At 43.2% G+C, this 22086-nt stretch overlaps 1 protein-coding gene across 6 annotated transcripts in view; it reads right to left on the reverse strand.

Moving 5' to 3' along the window:
- Positions 1–723: 723 nt before the first annotated feature.
- The window catches only part of LOC143038923 (uncharacterized), a 37299-nt gene continuing 15936 nt past the window's right edge, over positions 724–22086 (reverse strand). For 3 of the 6 annotated variants that reach the window (XM_076208682.1, XM_076208679.1, XM_076208681.1), the window contains 3 exons: positions 15605–16689; positions 14457–14559; positions 9076–9760 (listed from right to left, as the gene is read on the reverse strand). In XM_076208682.1, the coding sequence (XP_076064797.1) occupies positions 9584–9760; positions 14457–14559; positions 15605–16689 (1365 nt within the window). In that variant the 3' untranslated portion in view covers positions 9076–9583. Of the gene's footprint in view, positions 1376–2946; positions 3038–7882; positions 7998–8124; positions 8836–9075; positions 9761–14456; positions 14560–15604; positions 16690–22086 lie in introns of those variants that run through there. The other 3 variants (XM_076208683.1, XM_076208684.1, XR_012967618.1) reach the window with 2 other exon arrangements.

A 22086-nucleotide genomic window follows, 5' to 3' on the forward strand; every position in this document is an offset into this window, starting at 1 on the left:
TAAATGATATAGACCATGGACTAAAATCTACTGTTTCCAAATTTGCTGATGATACAAAACTGTGCGGAGTGGCAAATGATCACTCAAACCAATTAGACATTCAAGAAGATTTAGATAAATTACAGCAATGGTCTGAAAAGTGGCTAATGAAATTTAACACAAGTAAATGCAAGGTAATGCACATAGGTAAAAATAACAGTAGGTACGATTACAAGTTATTTGGAAATTCGTTAACAAAAGTGGATAGTGAAAAAGATCTCGGCGTAATTATCAGTAACGACCTCAAATCATCCAAGCAGTGTATTTCAGCCTCTGAGAAAGCAAATAAGATTCTGGGATTGATTGCGCGATCTTTTGATTTCAAAAGTCCATCACTCATTAACAAGCTATATAAATCGTTAGTTCGTCCACATTTGGAATATGCTGTTTCCCTATGGTCACCGAATCTCATTAAAGACATTGACAGACTGGAAAAAGTACAACGGCGAGCCACAAAACTGATTCCAAATATCAAAAATAAATCATACGAAAATCGACTTAAGCACATGAATCTGTTTTCCCTAAAAAAGCGTAGACTCAGAGGTGACTTGATACAGGTCTTTAAGATTTTAAAGGGAATTGACAACATCAAAAGTGACAAAATTTTTACATTGAATGAGAATCAGACAAGAAACAATGGTCTCAAACTGTCCGGAAATAGATTCAATTTGGAAGTAGGTAGAAACAACTTTGCCAACCGTGTAGTTAATGAATGGAATAAACTTCCTGCACAGGTAGTGCAATGTAGTTCAGTTCGAAGCTTTAAGAATCATTTAGATAAATACCTAAGTAAGATGCTGTAATTATTATAATTTATGTTATATTATTTGTTTTTGTTTTGTTATAATTTGTCTGTCTGATTTTCATTTATTATTAGTTATATGTCAATTTATTATCATTTACTATTTACCTGTTTGTTTGTTATTCAACTATACCAATGCATTTATTTATGTATTTTAATTGTCATTTACATTGTTATAGTTTTAATTTATTATTAATATGATTTTTTTTTTTTTTTTGCATCCGACCTAGATATGGATCAAAAGGTCTCCTGTCGGCATGCTTTGCCTTTGTAATCCTTTGTAACAAAAGTCAATGGGTAAAATAGTTTATCAAAATTAGTATGAGAGTACATACCAATACTCCAACCACAGTTCCCAAGCCTCTCTTATTGAGGAAGCATCTGCATACAAACAGCTGTGATTCTCACAGATGATGTAAATTATAATGTTAAAAGAAAAATATATATATAATGCCACAGTCAAACTGAGATGTGATGCACCAAACCTCTTGAGTTTATCAAATGTGGTGAAAAGGGTTCCTGGCAGCCTCAAACCTGGGGAGAATAATTTTACATTCAATATTTTTTTCTTCTTTTCACTCTGTTCAATTACAAAAGATACATACATACATATACCAAGGCTTTTTCCCCCTTCCAAGGGAGGTAGCCAAAAAGGGAAAGGCACAAAAACACTCCCACCTATTTCATCCCTAAATACCCTCCACACCCCTCCCACCCTTCCTCTCATCTGAGCACCTCCTGGATGACGGGTCATCCCTGCACCCTGCCCACCGCCCTGGGTCAGAAGCAGTGTCGCAAGACACAGCACATCCACAGCAAGGCCGCTTCATTTAATCGGCGACCCCCCTTCTCCGTCCCCCTTTGCATATAAGGCGAGGACGGGGAGAAATCCCTTCGGGCTGCGTAAAAAATTACTCACACATACTACCCCACCCCCCTGCCCATTCCTCCTCATGCAGTCACAACATCATCCATATACAACCATTCTCCACTCACCTCTGTCTTCCGTCCTCTCCCTTCCTTCCTCAACAGACATTCCCCTCTTCCCCAAAGCCCCCTTCACCCCATCCATCCACCTCATCCTAGGAAGTCCCCTCATGTTCACTCCCTCCACATCTGCCTTCCATACCTCTTTTACTAGTCTTTCTTCACTCATTCTTTCCATGTGTCCAAACCATCCTAATATTCTTTCATCAACCCTATCTCCCAAATCCTTTTTTACCCCTGTTCTCCTCCTCACCTCCTCATTTCTCACTCTATCCAGCCTAGTAACCCCCACCATACTTCTCAGACACCTCATCTCAAACACATTCAAACTCCTTCTCTCTTCTTCTCTTATGTTCCACGTTTCTGCCCCATACAGTGCTGTTGGCACAATCACTCCTTCATACAGTCTCCTCTTCACATCCATTCCCAAATGTCTATTCCTCATTACACTCTTTAAACCACCAAGGCATTTACTCGCTTCTCTCAATCTACATTCTACTCCACCTTCACTCCACCTTTTCCTGCTACACTTGCACCCAAGTATCTAAAACTATCCACTTCCTCCAGTCGCTCTCCCTTAATGTTCACTTCCAGTCTACTGCCACTTTCACCCTTTGTACATCTCATCACCTTATTTTTACCCACATTTATCTTTAGCTTTCTTCTATCACATACTCTCCCAAACTCTGCCACCAGCTTCCTCAATCCCTCCTCTGACCCTGCCACAAGCGCAGTGTCGTCCGCAAACAACAGCTGGCTCACCTCCCACTTTTCTCCATTTTCTTTAACCATCTCCAATCCCTGACTCACTACCCTAGCATTCACCTCTCGCACCACTCCATCCATGTATAAGTTGAACAGCCAGGGCGACATAACGCATCCTTGACGAAGTCCCACCTTTACTTCAAACCACTCACTCTCTCCATTTCTAATCCTAACACATGCTCTACTACTCTCATAAAAACTCTTGACAGCTCCCAAAAGCTTTCCTCCTATCCCATAAATCTGCATAACCTCCCACAGTGCCTTTCTGTCTACCCTATCATAAGCTTTTTCCAGATCCATAAAAGCCCAAAAGATGAGCTGGCTATAATGTGAGTGAAAGGATGCACACATACCTGCTGTTCCATTTGCAGTTCAAGTGGTTCATCCTTGGAACCTCAAATACTTTCTATGCTGTACAATGAAGCATGATAAAGAAGCTGGCTCCTGTTTGATTAAAAAAACAAGAAAAAGAAACTGTACTTCAGCTAATACTCCTGTAGACATAAATCATTTCTGTTGCAGCAATACACAGATATTGATTTCCTTTACTCATCAGCTGATACTGCTCCATACATCTAGGGGTGTGCTGATTAATCGGCATAGGCAAGAATTAGCACTTTTTTGGTGAATCAGCATTTTTTTTAGAAAGGAATTCGGCATCAGCAATGTTTTGCCGATGTCAATGCCAATTCAGTAATTCACCTATCATTCCTTGTTATGGTGGCTGCAGAGAGCCATGCAACATATTATGTGCTATATGAGATACCACTACCAAATAATCATTGCTTTATTTTATTTTCACATAGCAGCATCACAACTGTGGGGAATGAGGTGGCTTTTTTTATGTATTTTGACAAGTAAACACATAACGATACATCTTTATGCTTTTTGACAATGACAGCTATGACTTTGACTCCTGTTTAGACAATTTGCTGTCAAATTCACAATCACATGAGTCAAATTTGGACATAGTCAAACTTCAAAGAAAAAAAAACATATATCTTCATCTGTTCTGACACTACAAAGCAAAGTTGATCAGTTTTACCCCCTCCCACTGGAACCACAAGACTCGGATTCCTTGAGTTGATGCAGGGACAACCACAACTCATATCCTGAACTTTGAAAAAGTTGCCAACAAAATGCTGTGCTGCTCTCCACCATCTTCAGTGAAGAGTGAACGGCTCTTCAGCATTGGTGGTAATGTCTACACCCCACACTGTAACCACTTGACTTCAGAATCAGGGGAGTTGTTGTTGAACTTCAATTTGTGAATGTTTAACTTTGACTATTAACCCATGGAATGCAGCAGTACAGCATGTTGAAAATTAGGAGAGAGAGAAAAAAAAAAAAAAAAAAAAAAAAAAAATCCTATTTGGATTTTGTGCCCCGACACAGGTTTTGAAAAAGAAAGGAAAATAAAAATTGGCCATTTCCCACATTCCATGCATCAATCATTATAAAGACTGAGTTAAGTTTAGGCTTCACTGTTATGTTAGGATTAAGAAATGGATTGATACATGTGCTTTAATAAAATCTATGAAAAAGGTAATATTTACCTCTTTTTCAACCAATAGAAAATAATACAACCATCCATACATTGATAATCATAAAGTGGTCAATCAATAAGCACTTCATTAACTTCATTCAATCATCAGCATCCAACAGCTCAACAACTGGCAGGTATAAATCTACACAGATTATAAAGCAAGTAATTATATAAAGTGGAACTGGCATTGGCAACTAAGAGTGAATAGGAATTGGGATTGGCATCAGAAAAAAAAAATGTATATATATATATACTGTATATACATACATATACCGGGGTGCGTAGCCAAAAAGAAAAAGGCACAGAAACCACTCCCACCCATTCCATTCCCCTCCACCCTCCTCCCTCCCTCTTGGCACCTCCTGTCCACTGCCCTGGGTCAGAAGCAGTGTCGCAAGACACAGCACATCCACAGCAAGGCTGCTTCATAAATTTGGCGACCCAACCCTCTCCATCTCCTTATGCTGAAAAGGAGAAGACAGGGAGAAATCCCTTTGGGCTGTGTCAAATTTGTTCTCATACATACTTCCTCACCCCCCATCCCCCCACCCACTCCCCCTCATGCATCACAGCATCATCCAAACACAACCCCTCTCCATTCACCCCTATCTTCTGTCCTCTCCTGTCCTTCCTCAACAGACATTCCTCTCTTTTGTAAAGCCCCTTTCACCACATCCATCCATCCATCTCATCCTAGGAGGCCCCCTCACGTTCATTCCTTCCACCTCTGCCTTCCACACCTCTTTTACTAATCTTTCTTCACTCATTCTTTCCATGTGTCCAAACCATCCCAATACTCTTTCATCAACCCTATCTCCCAGCTCCCTTTCCACCCCTGTTCTCCTTCTCACCTCCTCATTTCTCACTCTATCTAGCCTAGTAACCCCTATCATACTTCTTAGACATTTCATCTCAAACACATTCAAACTCCTTCTCTCTTCCTTTCTTATGTTCCATGTTTCTGCCTCGTACAGTGCTGTTGGCACAATCACTCCTTCATATAACCTCCTCTTAGCATCCATTCCCAGATGTCTATTTCTCATTACCGTATTTTTCGGACCATAAGGCGTGGACAAAATCCTTAAAATCGGCCAAAATCGGGTGATGCGCCTTATCGTGAGGGGCACCGTGTGGCTTAAGTGGAAAAAAAAAAAAAAAAAAAAGCCTCGAACAGTGACGTACTATTTTGACACGTTTCGTAGCTAGCCTGCTGACAGCGACAGTGCATAGGCCTAGCAAATGTTACAACCAAGTTATAACCAAGATGCATGTATCTTGACAAGAGAATTGCGAAAACTTCGACAGTTTTCGAGTCCATACCACCGCATTCATTCACGCTATCATGGCTATGACATGATAGCGTCCACAACACAGACAGCCATTTTGCATTGGTCTAGTCTTGCTCCACTCCGACTGTAGTCATTTGGGTATTTTTATAGTTTCGACCATGGGCACAATATAGCAATAGAAAATTAATGATTAATTTTGTAAATTAAAATGTATCAACGTAATGTGCAATTTTGTGGGCGGAAATGAAAATAAAAAATACCTTGCTACAAGCAAATATGCTAATGAACGAAGTCGGTAGCATAGGATCGGGACATCGTCTTATCTGTCAATTGACGGCCTTGGTACTAACGACAGTACCTTGCCAGGTACATTTTCTTGAAAGAATGTTATGGAGCAGAGATACATGCATTCCTTCAAGCTGCAAGAACTTTGTATACCCCGCAATCTGAGAGAGTGGTTGAAAAGCCCGCCAACGTCTCTCACGACGACGACAACGAGGATGAGCCGGATGACATTTAATTTGCAGATAATGATTTATTGAACACAGGTTAGGTTAGGCGAATTCATCATCCTTTCATTTCTTCAATGTCGGCATCTATCATAACAAGCATGGCGTACCATTCGTCCTACATGGCTTCATTACTTACGAAATCTGTTTTAGCACCTTTTGTTTTGTTTTTTATTTCCGCTTACAAAATTGCATATTATGTTGATACATTATGATTTACAAAATTAATAATTAATTTTCTATTGCTATATTGTGCCCATGGTCGAAACTAAGAATTTACCGTCATTTGTAATAAATCTTGTGTTTTTAAGTGAATAGAAAATTGCAGGAATAAAACTGCTAATGTTGGTTTTATTCCCCACAATTCCCGTAACGTGTTTATGTTGTTTTTTAGGGGTATTGGTAGGGCAGACTGTCCATGGAGGTGGTCTGATTTCACTGACCAAAATAAAAAAGTATATAATTTATTTTTGTAATTTTGCTAAATCCCAACCGATTTTTCTCATTCAACAACGAAAATGTTCAGTTCTGAATGCACTCACATATGCATGATTATCCAATGACGAGACCAGGTGTGCCTTATGTAAGGACGGAGAATAGCAAATTACGGGTGCGCCTTCTGGTACGAAGCGCCTTATGATCCAAAAAATACGGTACACTTTTCAATCCACCAAGGCATTTACTTGCTTCTCTCAATCTACATTCTACCTCCACCCTCACTCCTCCCTTTCCTGCCACATTTGCACCTAAGTATCTGAAACTATCCACTTCCTCCAGTTTCTCACCCTTGATGCTCACTTCCAGCCTACTGTCACTCTCTCCCCTTGTACATGTCATCACCTTATATTTGCCCATGTTTATCTTCAGCTTTCTTCTTTCACACACCTTCTCAAATTCTGTCACTAACTTCCTCAGTCCCTCCTCTGATCCTGCTACAAGTGCAGTGTCGTCAGCAAACAACAACTGTCTCACCTCCCACTTTTCTCCATTTTCTTTAATCATCTCCAACCCCTGACCCACTACCCTTGCATTCACCTCTCACACCACCCCAACCATGTATAGATTAAACAGCCAGGGTGACATAACACATCCCTGACGAAGTCCCAACTTTAGCTCAAACCATTCACTCTTTCCATTTCTAATCCTAACACAAGCTCTATTACTCTTGTAAAAACTCTCAACTACTCACAGCTTCCCTCCTATCCCATATATCTGCAGTATGCAGTGTCTTCCTGTCTACCATGTCGTAAGCCTTTTCCAGATCCATAAAAGTCCAAAAGACATCCTTACCTTTTCCTACAGCTTTAACACATATCTGTCTTACCACAAAAATCTGATCTACAGAACCCCTACCTGTCCTAAACCCACACTGTTCCTCACCATTACTCCCTCTGTTCCTCTCCTAATCCTCTCAATCAAGACCCTCCCAACTACACTCAACAAGCTGATCCCTCTGAAACTACTTCACTCACACTTGTCCCCCTTTCCCTTGTAAAGTGGAACTATACAGGCACTCCTCTGGCACTCTATCCTCTCTCCAGCAAACATTAAATAACCTCACCAACCAGTCCACCATCACTGTACCTCCTTTCTTCAGACATTTTGCATAGCATCCATCCAACCCAGGTGCCTTACCTGCTCTCATCATCTTAACTGCTGCTTTCACTTCATCTTTCCTTATTTCTCCTCCATTTTCCTCACTCATCACTCTCATTTTCTTTGCACTTCCGACTGCAATTATCTTTCCCTCCCTATCCTCCTTCACATTTAGCAACTCCCTAAAATCCTCTGCCCATCTTCCTCTTACTGCCTTCTCTTCCATTATCATCTCACCATCTGCACCTATTAACCTTTCCTTCTCTACTTGATTCACCTCCTCTTCCTCTCTTAATTTCTTTCCAAAACTTCTTTTTATTACTTTCAAAATTTTCTGTCATACTCTTACCCCATTTCACATCTGCTCTCCTCTTTGCTTCCATTATCTTATGCTTAACTTCCCTTCTCTTTACTTTGTACCTCTCATACGATTCCCTTGTCCTATTTTGTAACCAATTTCATGCCTGGAATAAAAAAAGGGAAATCAATTGATCCGTTAATACAAATGCAGTACATTTGAAGAAGCTGAGGAAACGAAGTTCTGATGCAAATTTCATGTCTGCAGGTCACAAGAGACGAACAAAATCTCACCTCCAGAGTCAAGCGTCTTTCTTCTGGACCGTATTGATGCACCTCGACTATCAGCAAACTTGAACCAGACTCTCATTTTCCTGAAGACGAAAAACAATGGCAGATTTCTTCAACCATAATTTCAAACAAGGTTCTTCCATTAGAATATATGGCACACTCTCTTAAAAAAAATAAACAAATGATAAAAACAAATAAACAAATAATAATACATACATACATATACCAAAGGCTTTTTGGCCAAAAAACAAAGGCATAAAATCCATTCCCACCCATTCCATCCCCAACATACTCCACTCCCATCCACCCTCTACCCTCCCTCTTATCTTGGCACCTCCTGGATGACGGGTCATCCCTGCATCCTGCCCTGGGTCATAAGCAATGCAGCAAGAGACAGCATATCCAAAACTTGTTGGGTCATCCTAACAACTGCCTGCAATCAATCACGTCTGGCGACTGGTGACGGCTCTGTCCATCTGCAGAGGGCAGCTGACTCTCTCTGTCCTCGGTGGCTGCCGTCTGCAGTTGTTCGTCCATACGGCAGAGAGTTAATCCACAATGGACGAATTCGAACTTACAAAACCATTCCGAGACCCTCTACCTTACCTTCACGGTTGTCATCACACGCTCCAACACACGGTGCATCTGCCGAGAGGCGAAGGAGGGTTTGACCTCTTCAATACGAGTCAAATATTCGCTTCAACGTCAGGTTGCCTGATGTACAACGATGCATCACAATGCATGTATTATAAAATACGTAGTGGGCACATGTAAAGTATGTTGTATTTGTACATACATGCATAAATACATATACCAAAGGCTTTTTCCCTCTTACACGGGAGGTAGCCAAAAAGAAAAAGGCATGGAAACCACTCCCACCCATTCCATCCCCACATACTCCACTCCCATTCACCACCCCTCCCTCCCTTCCTCTTTTCTTGACTTCTCCTGGATGACAGGTCATCACGGCATCTCACCCATTGCCCCCCTGGATCAGAAGCAATGCAGCAAGGCCACTTCATTATATCGGCGATCCCCCCTCTCCGTCCCCTCAAGCAGAAAAGGAGAAGACGGGGAGAAATACCTTCGGGCTGTGTCAGATTATTTTTCACACATACTCCCTCACTCCACCATCCCCCACCCATTCCCTCTCATCCATCACATCATCATCCATACACAACCATTCTCCATTCACCCTTATCTTCTGTCCTCTCCTGTCCTTCCTCAACAGACATTCCTCTTTTGCAATGCCCCTTTTACCCCATCCATCCATCTCATCCTAAGTCGCCCCCTCATGTTCACTCCTTCCACCTCTGCCTTCAAAACCTCTTTTACTAGTCTTTCTTCACTTATTCTTTCCACATGTCCAAACCATCCCAATACTCTTTCATCCACCTTATCTCCCAACTCCCCTACCACCCCTGTTCTCTTCCTCACCTCCTCATTTATCACTAAATCCAACCTAGTAACCCCTACCATACTTCTCAAGACACCTCATCTCAAACAGAAAATTAAATAAGTAAAATAAAGAGTCATTTTCCACCTTATTGACAGGACCCTGCCTGTCCATGAGCGTCATTTCCTCCTGATAAGCAGCAATCCAGCCCAGATGGTGCTGTACAGTGACGTCGCAGTCATCCTGAAAGCAGAGAAACATTCTTATTCGACAGTGTGGCCACTCTTTGGCTTTTTTCCCAAGATCTTGGGATTTTTGCCATCATCTTGGAATCTTAGATATAAATGGTAAAAAATGAACAAATCTTGGTGAAAAAAATAAAAGATGTTACTTTTTTACAATTTATATCCAAGTTTCCAAGATGATGGCAAAAATCCCAAGATCTTGGGGGGAAAAGCCAAGGAGAGGCCACACTGTTATTCGGGACGTAATATTCAGAATGTCTCCACCCCCGTTCCTTGTACTGACTTTCGCCCGAGCAAACAAGAGATTTTCTTCACGTATTAAGTCGCAGACATGCAGATTATCCTTTTTCTTTTATTTATTCAATTATCATATTTATTTTCTAAATCCTGCCCTAGCTACAAATTCATGTGTGGTTTCATCTTGGTTTATATCTTTAAATTCCAACAGTCATATCAAGATTTGGGTTATATCATCTAAGTTATTCCAAGTAGAAATATTTAAGGTATCAGTCTGGGGGTATTTGCATTTGGGGACAGAGATGATGGTGGTGGTGGGGGGTACTGTAAGTGAATTGGCCCTGCTGCATATGTGCTGTGCCTTGCTGCATTGCTTCTGGCCCAAGGCATTGGGCGGGAGACAGGATGACCCGTCATCCAAGAGGAGCCAAGATGAGAGGGAGGAAAGGGTGGTGGAATGGGTGGGGCTGGGTGCGTGCCCTTTGATTTGGCTACCTCCCTAATAAGGGGGAAAAAGCTCTTGGTGTGTATATATATAGATCAAACTGAGTAAATACAACAGGCATGATAGTGGGTAAAAAAAAATAAATAAATAAATAAATAAATAAATCTACATTGGCCAGGGGTCCAGGGGCAGGGGCAGAGCCTCAGTGGGGGTCAGGGGGTCTGTGGGCCCAGGCTGAATCCCTGGGGGGCTGAATCACTAGGAAACAAATGCATGCAAGCTGTTCCGTTGATGTTGCTATCGATATAATTCAGCCAAAATAAAATCTACCCCAGTCATCACCTTGCTATACATACACATGCGCACCACACCACGTAATGCTCCACAAAACGAATCACTTGCGGGCCAGCACAAAATAAACTGCTTACACACAGGTACAGCTGACATACGATTCGCCCAAAACTTCACATCAACCAAAAATCATTCGACCACAATTTTTTTTTTTTATCAAGATCATTTATTAAAATCATTAATGACAATCAGGAATTAATGACAAAAAATCGAGCTCATTGTCAGGAAAAGAAAAAAATCGGAATTCCTGTATATATGTGTATGTATGTATGTGTGTATATATGTATATTTGTGTGTAGATGTGTATGTATGTATCATACTAACATGTAACAAAAATTAATAAATAATTTTTTTCCCTTAAAGGGAGAGCAACTCCCCATAAGCTTTGCTTCTCGCTCTCCCTTTTCAACAACTAATTTTGTAAAAATTTTGTATATATGTATGTCTAAATTGTATTTTATATTGTTGAATAAACCTTAACTAACTAACTAACTAAATCGGAAGAATATCATGCCTGATACAAGATGAGTCAATAACCCACCATTGGATAGCTCTGTAGAACTCTGTGCCCTAGGTCCGTGGAGGTGTAGCCAAGCCCTTCCTTACATAATTATTGTATATATTTATTGTATATGTATCTAGTAACCCCCACCATACTTCTCAGACACCTCATCTCAAACACATTCAAACTCCTTCTCTCTTCTTCTCTTATGTTCCACGTTTCTGCCCCATACAGTGCTGTTGGCACAATCACTCCTTCATACAGTCTCCTCTTCGCATCCATTCCCAAATGTCTATTCCTCATTACACTCTTTAAACCACCAAGGCATTTACTCGCTTCTCTCAATCTACATTCTACCTCCACCTTCACTCCACCTTTTCCTGCTACACTTGCACCCAAGTATCTAAAACTATCCACTTCCTCCAGTCGCTCTCCCTTAATGTTCACTTCCAGTCTACTGCCACTTTCACCCCTTGTACATCTCATCACCTTACTTTTACCCACATTTATCTTTAGCTTTCTTCTATCACATACTCTCCCAAACTCTGCCACCAGCTTCCTCAATCCCTCCTCTGACCCTGCCACAAGCGCAGTGTCGTCCGCAAACAACAGCTGGCTCACCTCCCACTTTTCTCCATTTTCTTTAACCATCTCCAATCCCTGACTCACTACCCTAGCATTCACCTCTTGCACCACTCCATCCATGTATAAGTTGAACAGCCAGGGCGACATAACGCATCCTTGACGAAGTCCCACCTTTACTTCAAACCACTCACTCTCTCCATTTCTAATCCTAACACATGCTCTACTACTCTCATAAAAACTCTTGACAGCTCCCAAAAGCTTTCCTCCTATCCCATAAATCTGCATAACCTCCCACAGTGCCTTTCTGTCTACCCTATCATAAGCTTTTTCCAGATCCATAAAAGCCCAAAAAACATCCTTCCCCTTTCCTATAGCTTTCTCACATATCTGTCTTACCACAAAGATCTGATCTACACAACCTCTACCCGTCCTAAATCCACACTGTTCCTCACCAATTACTCCTTCTGTTCCTCTCCTAATCCTCTCAATTAAGATCCTCCCATAAGCCTTCCCTACTACACTCAACAGGCTAATCCCTCTGAAATTACTACATTCACACTTGTCCCCTTTTCCCTTGTAAAGAGGAACTATACAGGCACTACTCCAGTCCTCCGGTACTCTACCCTCTCTCCAGCAAACATTAAATAACCTCACCAACCAGTCCACCAGCACTGTACCTCCCTTTTTCAGACATTCTGCATGACATCCATCCAGACCAGGTGCCTTACCTGCTTTCATCATCTTTACAACTGCCTTCACCTCATCCTTCCTTATTTCTCCTCCATTCTCCTCACTCATCACTCTCATTTTCTTCGCATTTCCCACTGCAGCTATCTTTCCTTCCCTATCTTCCTTCACATTCAGCAACTCCCTAAAATATTCTGCCCATCTTCCCCTCACTGCCATCTCTTCCATTATCATCTCTCCATCTGTACCTTTTACCTTTTCTTCCCTACTTGATTCGCCTCCTCTTCCTCTCTTAATTTCTTTCCAAAACATCTTTTTATTACTTTCAAAATTTTCTGTCATACTCCTACCCCATTTCACATCTGCTTTCCTCTTTGCCTCCTTTACCTTTTGCTTTACTTCTCTTTTCTTTTCTTTGTACGTCTCATATGACTCCCCTGTCCTCTTTTGTAACCAATCTGTGAAAGCTCGCTTCTTCTCTTCTACAACCTTCTTTGTTTCCTCATCCCACCATTCACTACCCTTTCTTCTATTTCCCCCTGTCCTTCTTGTTCCACACACCATCCTTGCACACTTTAAGACTCCCTCCTTGAACCATCCCCATTCCTCCTCCACACCCATCTCTGCTCTATCCTTTACTCCCTCCCACTCCTCCTTCAGCTTCTTTTTTTTTTTTCTGAGAAGTATGGTGGGGGTTACTAGGCTGGATAGAGTGAGAAATGAGGAGGTGAGGAGGAGAACAGGGGTAAAAAAGGATTTGGGAGATAGGGTTGATGAAAGAATATTAGGATGGTTTGGACACATGGAAAGAATGAGTGAGGAAAGACTAGTAAAAGAGGTATGGAAGGCAGATGTGGAGGGAGTGAACATGAGGGGACGTCCTAGGATGAGGTGGATGGATGGGGTGAAGGGGGCTTTGGGGAAGAGGGGAATGTCTGTTGAGGAAGGAAGGGAGAGGACGGAAGACAGAGGTGAGTGGAGAATGGTTGTATATGGATGATGTTGTGACTGCATGAGGAGGAATGGGCGGGGGGGTGGGGGGTGGGGTAGTATGTGTGAGTAAATTTTGACGCAGCCCGAAGGGATTTCTCCCCGTCCTCGCCTTATATGCAAAGGGGGACGGAGAGGGGGGGTCGCCGATTAAATGAAGCGGCCTTGCTGTGGATGTGCTGTGTCTTGCGACACTGCTTCTGACCCAGGGCGGTGGGCAGGGTGCAGGGATGACCCGTCATCCAGGAGGTGCTCAGATGAGAGGAAGGGTGGGAGGGGTGTGGAGGGTATTTAGGGATGAAATGGGTGGGAGTGTTTTTATGCCTTTCCCTTTTTGGCTACCTCCCTTGGAAGGGGGAAAAAGCCTTGGTATATGTATGTATGTATATGTATCTCCTTTATTGTATATGTAACACTTCTTTATTATACATGTGTACGTAATATCATCATATATTCATTGTAAATGTTTTGTATAAGTAAGCCTATGTAGTCATTACATTATATAAGTGCCCTATACATAATTATATAACCGAATATATATACGTCATTAGGCGTACGCTAAACGCGTATGCGTCTATGCCAATTGTACACGTCATAGAATTAAGGTCCTAAATATATGTTACCCTTAACCCTTTTGCATGCATATTCATCAGTATATGTGATTGTTCTCTTGTTTCTGAACATTCTTATGTATATACCTAGATATGTTAGTATGCATTGTTTTGCTCAATCTTTTTCCCGCCTAGCAACAATGTATCAGAAACTAGGCCACGGGCGCGTCTTAATGCCCAAGCTAGGCCCCCCAAGCATTCACTTGTGACAGATCACTTCCTGCCATACTTGTGTGTAGACCTCCGCAATAAACTCCTACCAAAATACTGCGTGTTTGGCACTTACCACAGAGGAACTTGTCGAGTACCTCTTCTCCAAGTTGTCCCACTCCAGTCGAAGATTCTGCTGGTACAAACGGACCTCCCTGTGGCTCAGGATTTGGCTCGTGCTGTACGGAGAACCACAAGAATTATAAGGCACCTTAACTTACACTCTCTGGAAAGATGCAGAGTGCAGGGTGATCTAATAGAGGTGTTCAAGTGGATCAAAGGCTTTAACAAGGGTGATGCAAACAAAGTCATCATATCTTAACAACAGGGCAGGACTCGCAGTAATGGTCATAAACTGGACAAAATTAGATTTCAGAAGGAAATAGGCAAGAATTGGTTTACTAATAGGGTGGTCGACAAATGGAATAGACTTAGTAACCATGTAGTGAGTGCTGAAACTATCAATTGTTTTAAGAAACGGTTAGACAACTTTATGGATGGGGATGACAGGTGGTGATGGATACGGAGCTGCCTAGTGTAGGCCTCATGGTCTCTTGCAGTCTCTTTCATTCTTATGTTCTTATGAGAACGATGCAGATTTGCAAATAAATACAAATGCACTTTGGTGTGGCTCGGCTTTTGGCTCATGCTGTCGGAGAACGTGATAAGACAGAAGATCCGTATATTTCGACCACTATCTGTGGTCTTCTTCATCGATCTGCTGAAGAGGACCACAGATAGTGGTCAATATATATGGATCACCGGTCTTTCTTATCTCATTCTTCAACATCGGGTTAACGAGTCTCGAGGACAAGAATGATGAATATTTGCAATACCCTCAATCCCTTCCACAAAACGGCAAACTTTTGCGGTTTAATCCAATCCAGCTTACGAGACAGCAATGACGATATGGTTTAACATCACAAACTTGCCCCCTATCAGGAGGCTAGGACGGGGCCCTGTAGTGGACTTTGTAGCGTGGAATCTAATGAACCATGCCTTTGCTTCAACTCACCCTACACCTTCCCAAATTCTGTCACTAAATTCCTCAATCCCTCCTCTGATCCTGCTACAAGTGCAGAAAATGAGATGACAGAGAGAAATCCCTTCGGGCTATGTCAAATTATTAGTCACACATAATATATATATATATATATCGTATACTGATGAAACGTAACTAACCTCAAGGGAAGAACCTGTGGTGTAGAAAAAGGTACGACTCACCTGACCTCCAATCCAGTTTCTTGTACGGTACGGTACACTTCGGAAGACTGCCTTTCGTTACCGCTGGCTCCTGAGACTGGGGTCACTGTTGCGGTAGGTGCCCCGTGCCAGCCAAAGAGTGGTTCCTTGGTAAAACCCTGAGGTCTCTGAGGATGAGTCAAGTGTCTGCCTGGTCCCTTCTTCCCTTTGAAGTTGTACCTGGCTTTGGTTGTCTTGGGTGAGGCCTTCTGGCACGGGGATGTGGATCGCACTCGAGAGGAGCAGGTCTCCGATGGTGGGGAGACACCAGGTGGATGGGACGGTTGGACGACAAGTCCCTGGGATGGTTCTTGTGCACACTGCTGGGCCAACACTCCGCTTGGCCGAGATGGTAACGAGCACAGTCGGGACCGAGGTTCACAGGAATGGACTGAAGACAACGGTGCGAGCTGCTGAGTCGGTGACACGTGAGGATGAGGCAGTGAAACAAGTGGCGGTGGTGGGGACACGTACGGTTGGTGTGACGAGAGAGGAGCTTGAAATCGGGGTGACACACAACTTTGGAATGATGATGCATACCCTTGGGACGAAGGCATGTGTAGCAGAGGTGGCAGGGGGCACGGGTGCGAGGGTGATCCGATGGGGTTGGGTAGAGGGGGGCAAGGCTGACCTGTCGTAATATACCCCTGGTGTGTCGGCATGCACGGCTGTGGAGAGGACCCAGAGGGACAAGGGTGTACTGTGGAGGGCTGGGATGAAGCCTGTGGCTGTACTCCATCCTCCTCCTCCTCCTGGAGCAGCACGATATCCGAAGAAGAAACAGTACTCCCATCCCTCGTAGTTGGCTCTTTGTATGCCACACGACTCTCTGTAACGGAACAATCATCTACTGCAGCCGTCTGTCCGCTACGATCCGGGAGATTCATGTCCAAAGGTGGCGGCTCCTCATGTTGCGGTTCCTCGCCTTCCAACAGGTGCTCTTCTGACAGGGTAGGTTCCTCCCAGCTTGAGTACAAGTCCATCACCAAGGATTCTGGCGAAGGAGGACCGCCGCTCTGCCTGTCCCCGTGGTCGTCCGATGGAGGTTGGAAGGTCAAGGTGTCCACCTGAGGGAGATTTTAGATATTGCCATTAGGTCTCTATATACCAGGGGTGGCCAAACCGTGGCTCTATATGCTGCTCATGGAAATATGATGGCTGATTTTTTTTTATCACAGTTAACGTAAAAGGTACATACAAACATATACTAAAGGCTTTTTCCCCCTCACAAGGGAGGTAGCCAAAATACAAAGGCATAGAAACCACTCCCGCCTATTCCATCCCCACATACTCCACTCCCATCCACCCCACCTCCCTCCCTCTTATCTTGGCTCCTCCTGGATGACGAGTCATCCCTCACATCTCTTGTGTACTGTAAGGTCTCCATTTACCACCAAGGGCCACTTGCCACATTCTGTTGACTCCAAACAGTTCTTGGAGTTCTCTGCCCCAGCCCCAATCCCACAGAACCTGAAATGGAGAGGAACCTGTACATTAGTGGTGGGCAGCTACCGGTAAAGTTACCGGTTTTATCGGTAACAACCTTAACGGTAGCTTACCGGCAAAAATTCTGCTACCGTTAAGGTTCCGTTAACCGATAAGCTATACCATAACACTCGGAGAGCGGTAAGCACATCTCGGCTTGGTGGTACTGAGTGACGGTACTGACGGTAGTGGTGGGCAGCTACCGATAGTTACGGGTTTTATCGGTAACAACCTTGACGGTAGCTTACCAGCAAAAATTCTGCTACCGTTAAGGCTCCGTTAACCGATAAGCTATACCATAACACTCAGAGAGCGGTAAGCACGTCTCGGCTTGATGGTACTGAGTGACAATACTGACGGCCCACTGTACCGCTAATTTTACTGGTTAAACTTTTACCATTAAGCAAGTATGTACCGCTAAGGTCTCAGTAATTATTTTACCATTAAAACCGTTTTTTTTCTTTTGCATTTTTGTCAATTTCTCAATAGAATTAATGTTATTTCTGTGATCAGCATACGAAATTATATTAATTGTGAAAGTTTCATCGAAAAATTCCGCGTGTCGCCAAATGAACTAATATATGTATATATGTGTATATATATATATATATATGCTAGTGATGAAAATGCCAATATGCTTCCGTTTCTAAATAAGAATATGAACTAATTTGTATGAAAAGATAATTGAGGAAATAAATAAAAAATATGCTAACAATGAAATCTAATATATCCTTGAGTATTCACCTTGGTCTTTGGATCACGTGCTGGGCTAATTTGTATGAAATAAGTATTAAAACAAGGGAACATTAAAAGCAGTTTTTAGGAAAACATCTATTACAAATTAGTCAGTTTAGGTTAGTTTTTAAGAACACATTTATTACAATTTAGTCAAAGCTTTATATGTGTATGTGTGTGTATTAACAAAAATCCCACTCCCACATGCACCCTCCAAACATAGACCCATGCATGCAGAGGCGGACAAAAGTTTATACACCACACCCACCCTCAGACACCCTCCTTTCACTCACTTGCGTGGTAGATAGCATACTAAAGTAGCACCAATTAAAGTATGACTTTTTCCCTTTACAATGACATAACAATCAAATTTACTGTTGAGAATCATAGCTTGCTTCCGATTGGTGGGAGGAGTTGCCAGATATCTCCATAAACACAATATCGTAAACAAAATAGAACTGGCTATCGAAATTTTTACTTTATTTCAATATACAGAATATGCAATGGGGTTGTGACTACACACCATTGTAGGATGAAATTTGTTTAAAGATTAAAGTCATAAAGGCGACTACTACCTCACGAGTCTTTTACCGGTAAAATACCGGTAATTCCGGTAACGGCATTGTTGTTTACCGGTAATTCCGGTACTGAGATTAGCAGTATTTGTCCAGCACTACTGTACATTCAAACTCCAAACTGTTCTTGGAGTCTCCAAACCGTTCTTGGAGTCTCTGCCCCAGCTCCCATCCCACAGAACCTGAAATGGAAAGGAACCTGGACATGCCAACTCCAAACCGTTCTTAGAGTCTCCGCCCCAGCCCCAATCCCACCCCCACACAACTAGAAATGGAGAGGAACCTCCGCGTGCACAATAGGCAGTGCAGGGCTCCTCCAAAGTGCCGTCAATAAATACCTGGAGAGAGAGAGAAAGAGAAGGTCATTTTTCCTTTCTTAGCTCAGGAAAGCTCTTTTGAAACATTTTGAAGTGAAAGGGGGGAGGAGGGAGGGTGGGGGGAGAGAGGGAGGGAGGAGAGAGAGGGAGGGGGAGAGGAGGGGAGGGAGGGGGAGAGAGGAGGGGAGGGAGGGGGAGAGAGGAGGGGAGGGAGGGGGAGAGAGGAGGGGCAGGAGGGGGAGAGAGGAGGGGCAGGAGGGGGAGAGAGAGGAGGGGCAGGAGGGGGAGAGAGAGGGAGGAGGAGAGGAAGGGAGGGGGAGAGTGAGGGGATGGGGTAGGAAGGGGATGGGGTAGGAAGGGGATGGGGGAGGTGGAGGAGGTGGGGGAGAGGAAGAGGATGGGGGAGAGGGAGGGGGTAGGGGTGAGGGAGAAGGAGGGGGTAGGGGGAGAGGGAAGGGGTGGGGAGACAGGGAGGGATGGGGAGCGGGAGGGAGAGGAAGGGGGTGGGGGAGGGAGGGGGAGAGAGGAGAGAGGGGAGAGAGAGGGAGGGGGAGAGAGGAGAGAAGAGAGGGGGAGAGGAGAGAGAGGAGAGGAGAGAGAAGACAGAGGGGAGAGGAGAGAGAGGAGAGGAGAGAGAAGACAGAGGGGAGAGGAGAGAGAGGAGAGGAGAGAGAAGACAGAGGGGAGAGGAGAGATAATGGGAGAGAGTACAGGGGGAGAGATGGGGGAAAGAAGAGAGGGGGAGATAAAAGAGAGAAGGGGAGAGAGGAGAAAGGAGAGAGAGGGGGAGACAAGAGAGAAGGGGGAGAAAAGAGGTAGGAGAGAGAGGAGAGGGGGAGAGAGGGGGGAGAAGAGAGGGAGAGGGAAAGAAGAGAGAGGGAGAGGGAAAGAAGAGAGAGGGAGAGGGAAAGAAGAGAGGGGGAGAGGGAAAGAGGAGAGGGGGAGAGGGAAAGAGGAGAGGGGGAGAGGGGTGAGGGATAGAGGAGAGAGGGGGGAGGGGTAAGGGGGAGAGGAGAGAGGGGGAGAGGAAAGAGAAGGGGAGAGATGGAAAGAGGGGAGAGATGGAAAGAGGAGAGAGAGGGGAAGAGGGGAGAGGGGGAGAGAGGAGAGGGGAGAATAATAATAATAATAATAATAATAATTCCTTTATTCCAATTTTCATTGGGTATTCTTTACATTATTTACAATATTCACAAGAGCATTACATAGTGATACATATTTTTGTACACATAAAACATGAAGGTAAAAACTAAAGATTTTATAATAGTACAAAATGATATAAGCTTAAAAACTTGTATTAGCAGTGCTTATCAACGCAAGAACATGGAGGTAAAAAAAAAAAATTCACAATGTTACAAAATCGAATATGCTTAAAAACCTTGTGTTACTAGTGCATATTATACGCTAACAAATGTTTGCTGACTTACATTTGATTATCTAGAAAATATTTACGCAACCTATCTTTGAACACATTTATTGATGTTATGTCTCTAATAGCGATAGGGAGTTTATTCCATGTCTTAGGCCCTCTTACAGGTAGCATTCTTGTGCCTATTTCAGTATTAACCCGATTAACATAGAGATTCTGTCTTTGCCTTGATGGCCTATCTCTTGTTATACTGATGTCGAAGATATTTCTATACAACCATTCGGGAATCTTCTTTTTTATTATATATAAAATACTAAACATACATATATCAAATGAACACTTATTTTCTATTTTGAGCCAATTCAAACGTTTAATCGCGGGTGAGACGTGGTCGTATTTACCTATTCCCCCTACAGCAACTCTAGCAGCAAAGTTTTGTAATTTTTGTACTCTTTCAATCTGGGTTTTATTAGCTGAGCCCCATACATTTGAGCAATAATTTATTATGCTTAGTACCAGTGCGTCAATTACCATAACAATCCTTTATTGTGTGAGTTACATAATAAGTATCCCCGTGACTTTCTTATGTATATGATCCTATATCGAAGACAAATATTGGTCCATATACACCCCCAGATTCTTAACTATTTTACAGGTTTAATGAGATGAGCCGTTATTTAAAATTTAGGATTCTTGATATTACTTGATATCGAAAACCTACAAACATACATTGAGTTTTCTTTTTCTTTAATAAGCAGTCGTTTCTTTTCGTTCTAATTTAACTCTTATCAATTTCAGCTTTTTATCCCTTTCAGTATATTTCCTTCATATTTCCTGTCATGATGATTTGCGTGTCAGCGTATTGAAAAACTAAAGTGTTAGGAAGTGATTTGGAGAGATCGTTTACATAAATAGAGAATAAAATTGGTCCCAGGATAGACCCTTGTGGGACACCAAAGTTTATGCTTTGTAAATTTGATGTGACTTTTCCTAAACGAACTGCTTGCAATCTATTAGATAAATAATTATCTATCCAAGTAGGGTCTATACTAACTTCCACACATTTCCTAAGCAAAGTATCGTGATGTACGCTGTCAAAAGCTTTAGATAGATCAAGAAGAATAAGAAGGGAGAATTTGTTTGTTGTCAATGTTATGGAAAAGAGTATCGGTAACTTTCAGGAGAGCTGTTTCTGTAGAGAGCTTTGAACGGAAACCGTGTTGTGAGCTTACTAAGAGTTTATTGGACTCGAGGAATGAAGCTAGCTGCTTGGCTACTACCTTTTCTAGAATTTTAGATAGGACGCAAATTAGAGAAATTGGCCTATAATTATTTATATCAGCATTATTTCCACCTTTATGAATTGGAATGACATGAGTTGTTTTCCATATGTCAGGGAAAGTGTTGGTTACAATTGACGTATTGATAATTAAAGTAATATAAAAGGCAAGTACAGGTAGTGAGTCACGGATAAAGCGCACAGGTATTTCGTCAGAGCCATAAGAACTAGAATCGCTGAGCTCTTTAACAGAGGGGAGAGAAAAGAGAAGGGGGGAAGGGGGAGAGGAGGAAAAGAGGGAAGAGAGAGGGGGGAAAGAAGAGAGGAGAAAGAGGGGGGAGGGGAGGGGAGGGGAGAGGAGGGAGGGGGAGGGGAGAGGAGGGAGGGGGAGAGGAGAGGAGGGAGGGGGAGAGGAGAGGAGGGAGGGGGAGAGGAGAGGGGGAGGGGAGAGGGGGAGAGGAGAGGAGGGAGGGGGAGAGGAGAGGGGGAGGGGAGAGGAGGGAGAAAGGGGGAGGGGAGAGGAGGGAGAGAGGAGACAGAGGGTGAGGAGATGAGAGAGGGGGAGAGGAGAGGGTGAAAGAGGGGGAGAGAGGAGAGAGGGGAGGAAGAGAGGGGGAGGGGAGGAAGAGAGGGGGAGGGGAGGGGAGAGGAGGGAGAGAGGGGGAAGGATAGAGGAGTGGGGGTAAGGGGGGAGGAGAGAAATG

The sequence above is a fragment of the Oratosquilla oratoria genome, chromosome 25 (assembly GCF_046742065.1).
Source record: "Oratosquilla oratoria isolate Oo_2021 chromosome 25, ASM4674206v1, whole genome shotgun sequence".
Classification (NCBI taxonomy): domain Eukaryota; kingdom Metazoa; phylum Arthropoda; class Malacostraca; order Stomatopoda; family Squillidae; genus Oratosquilla; species Oratosquilla oratoria.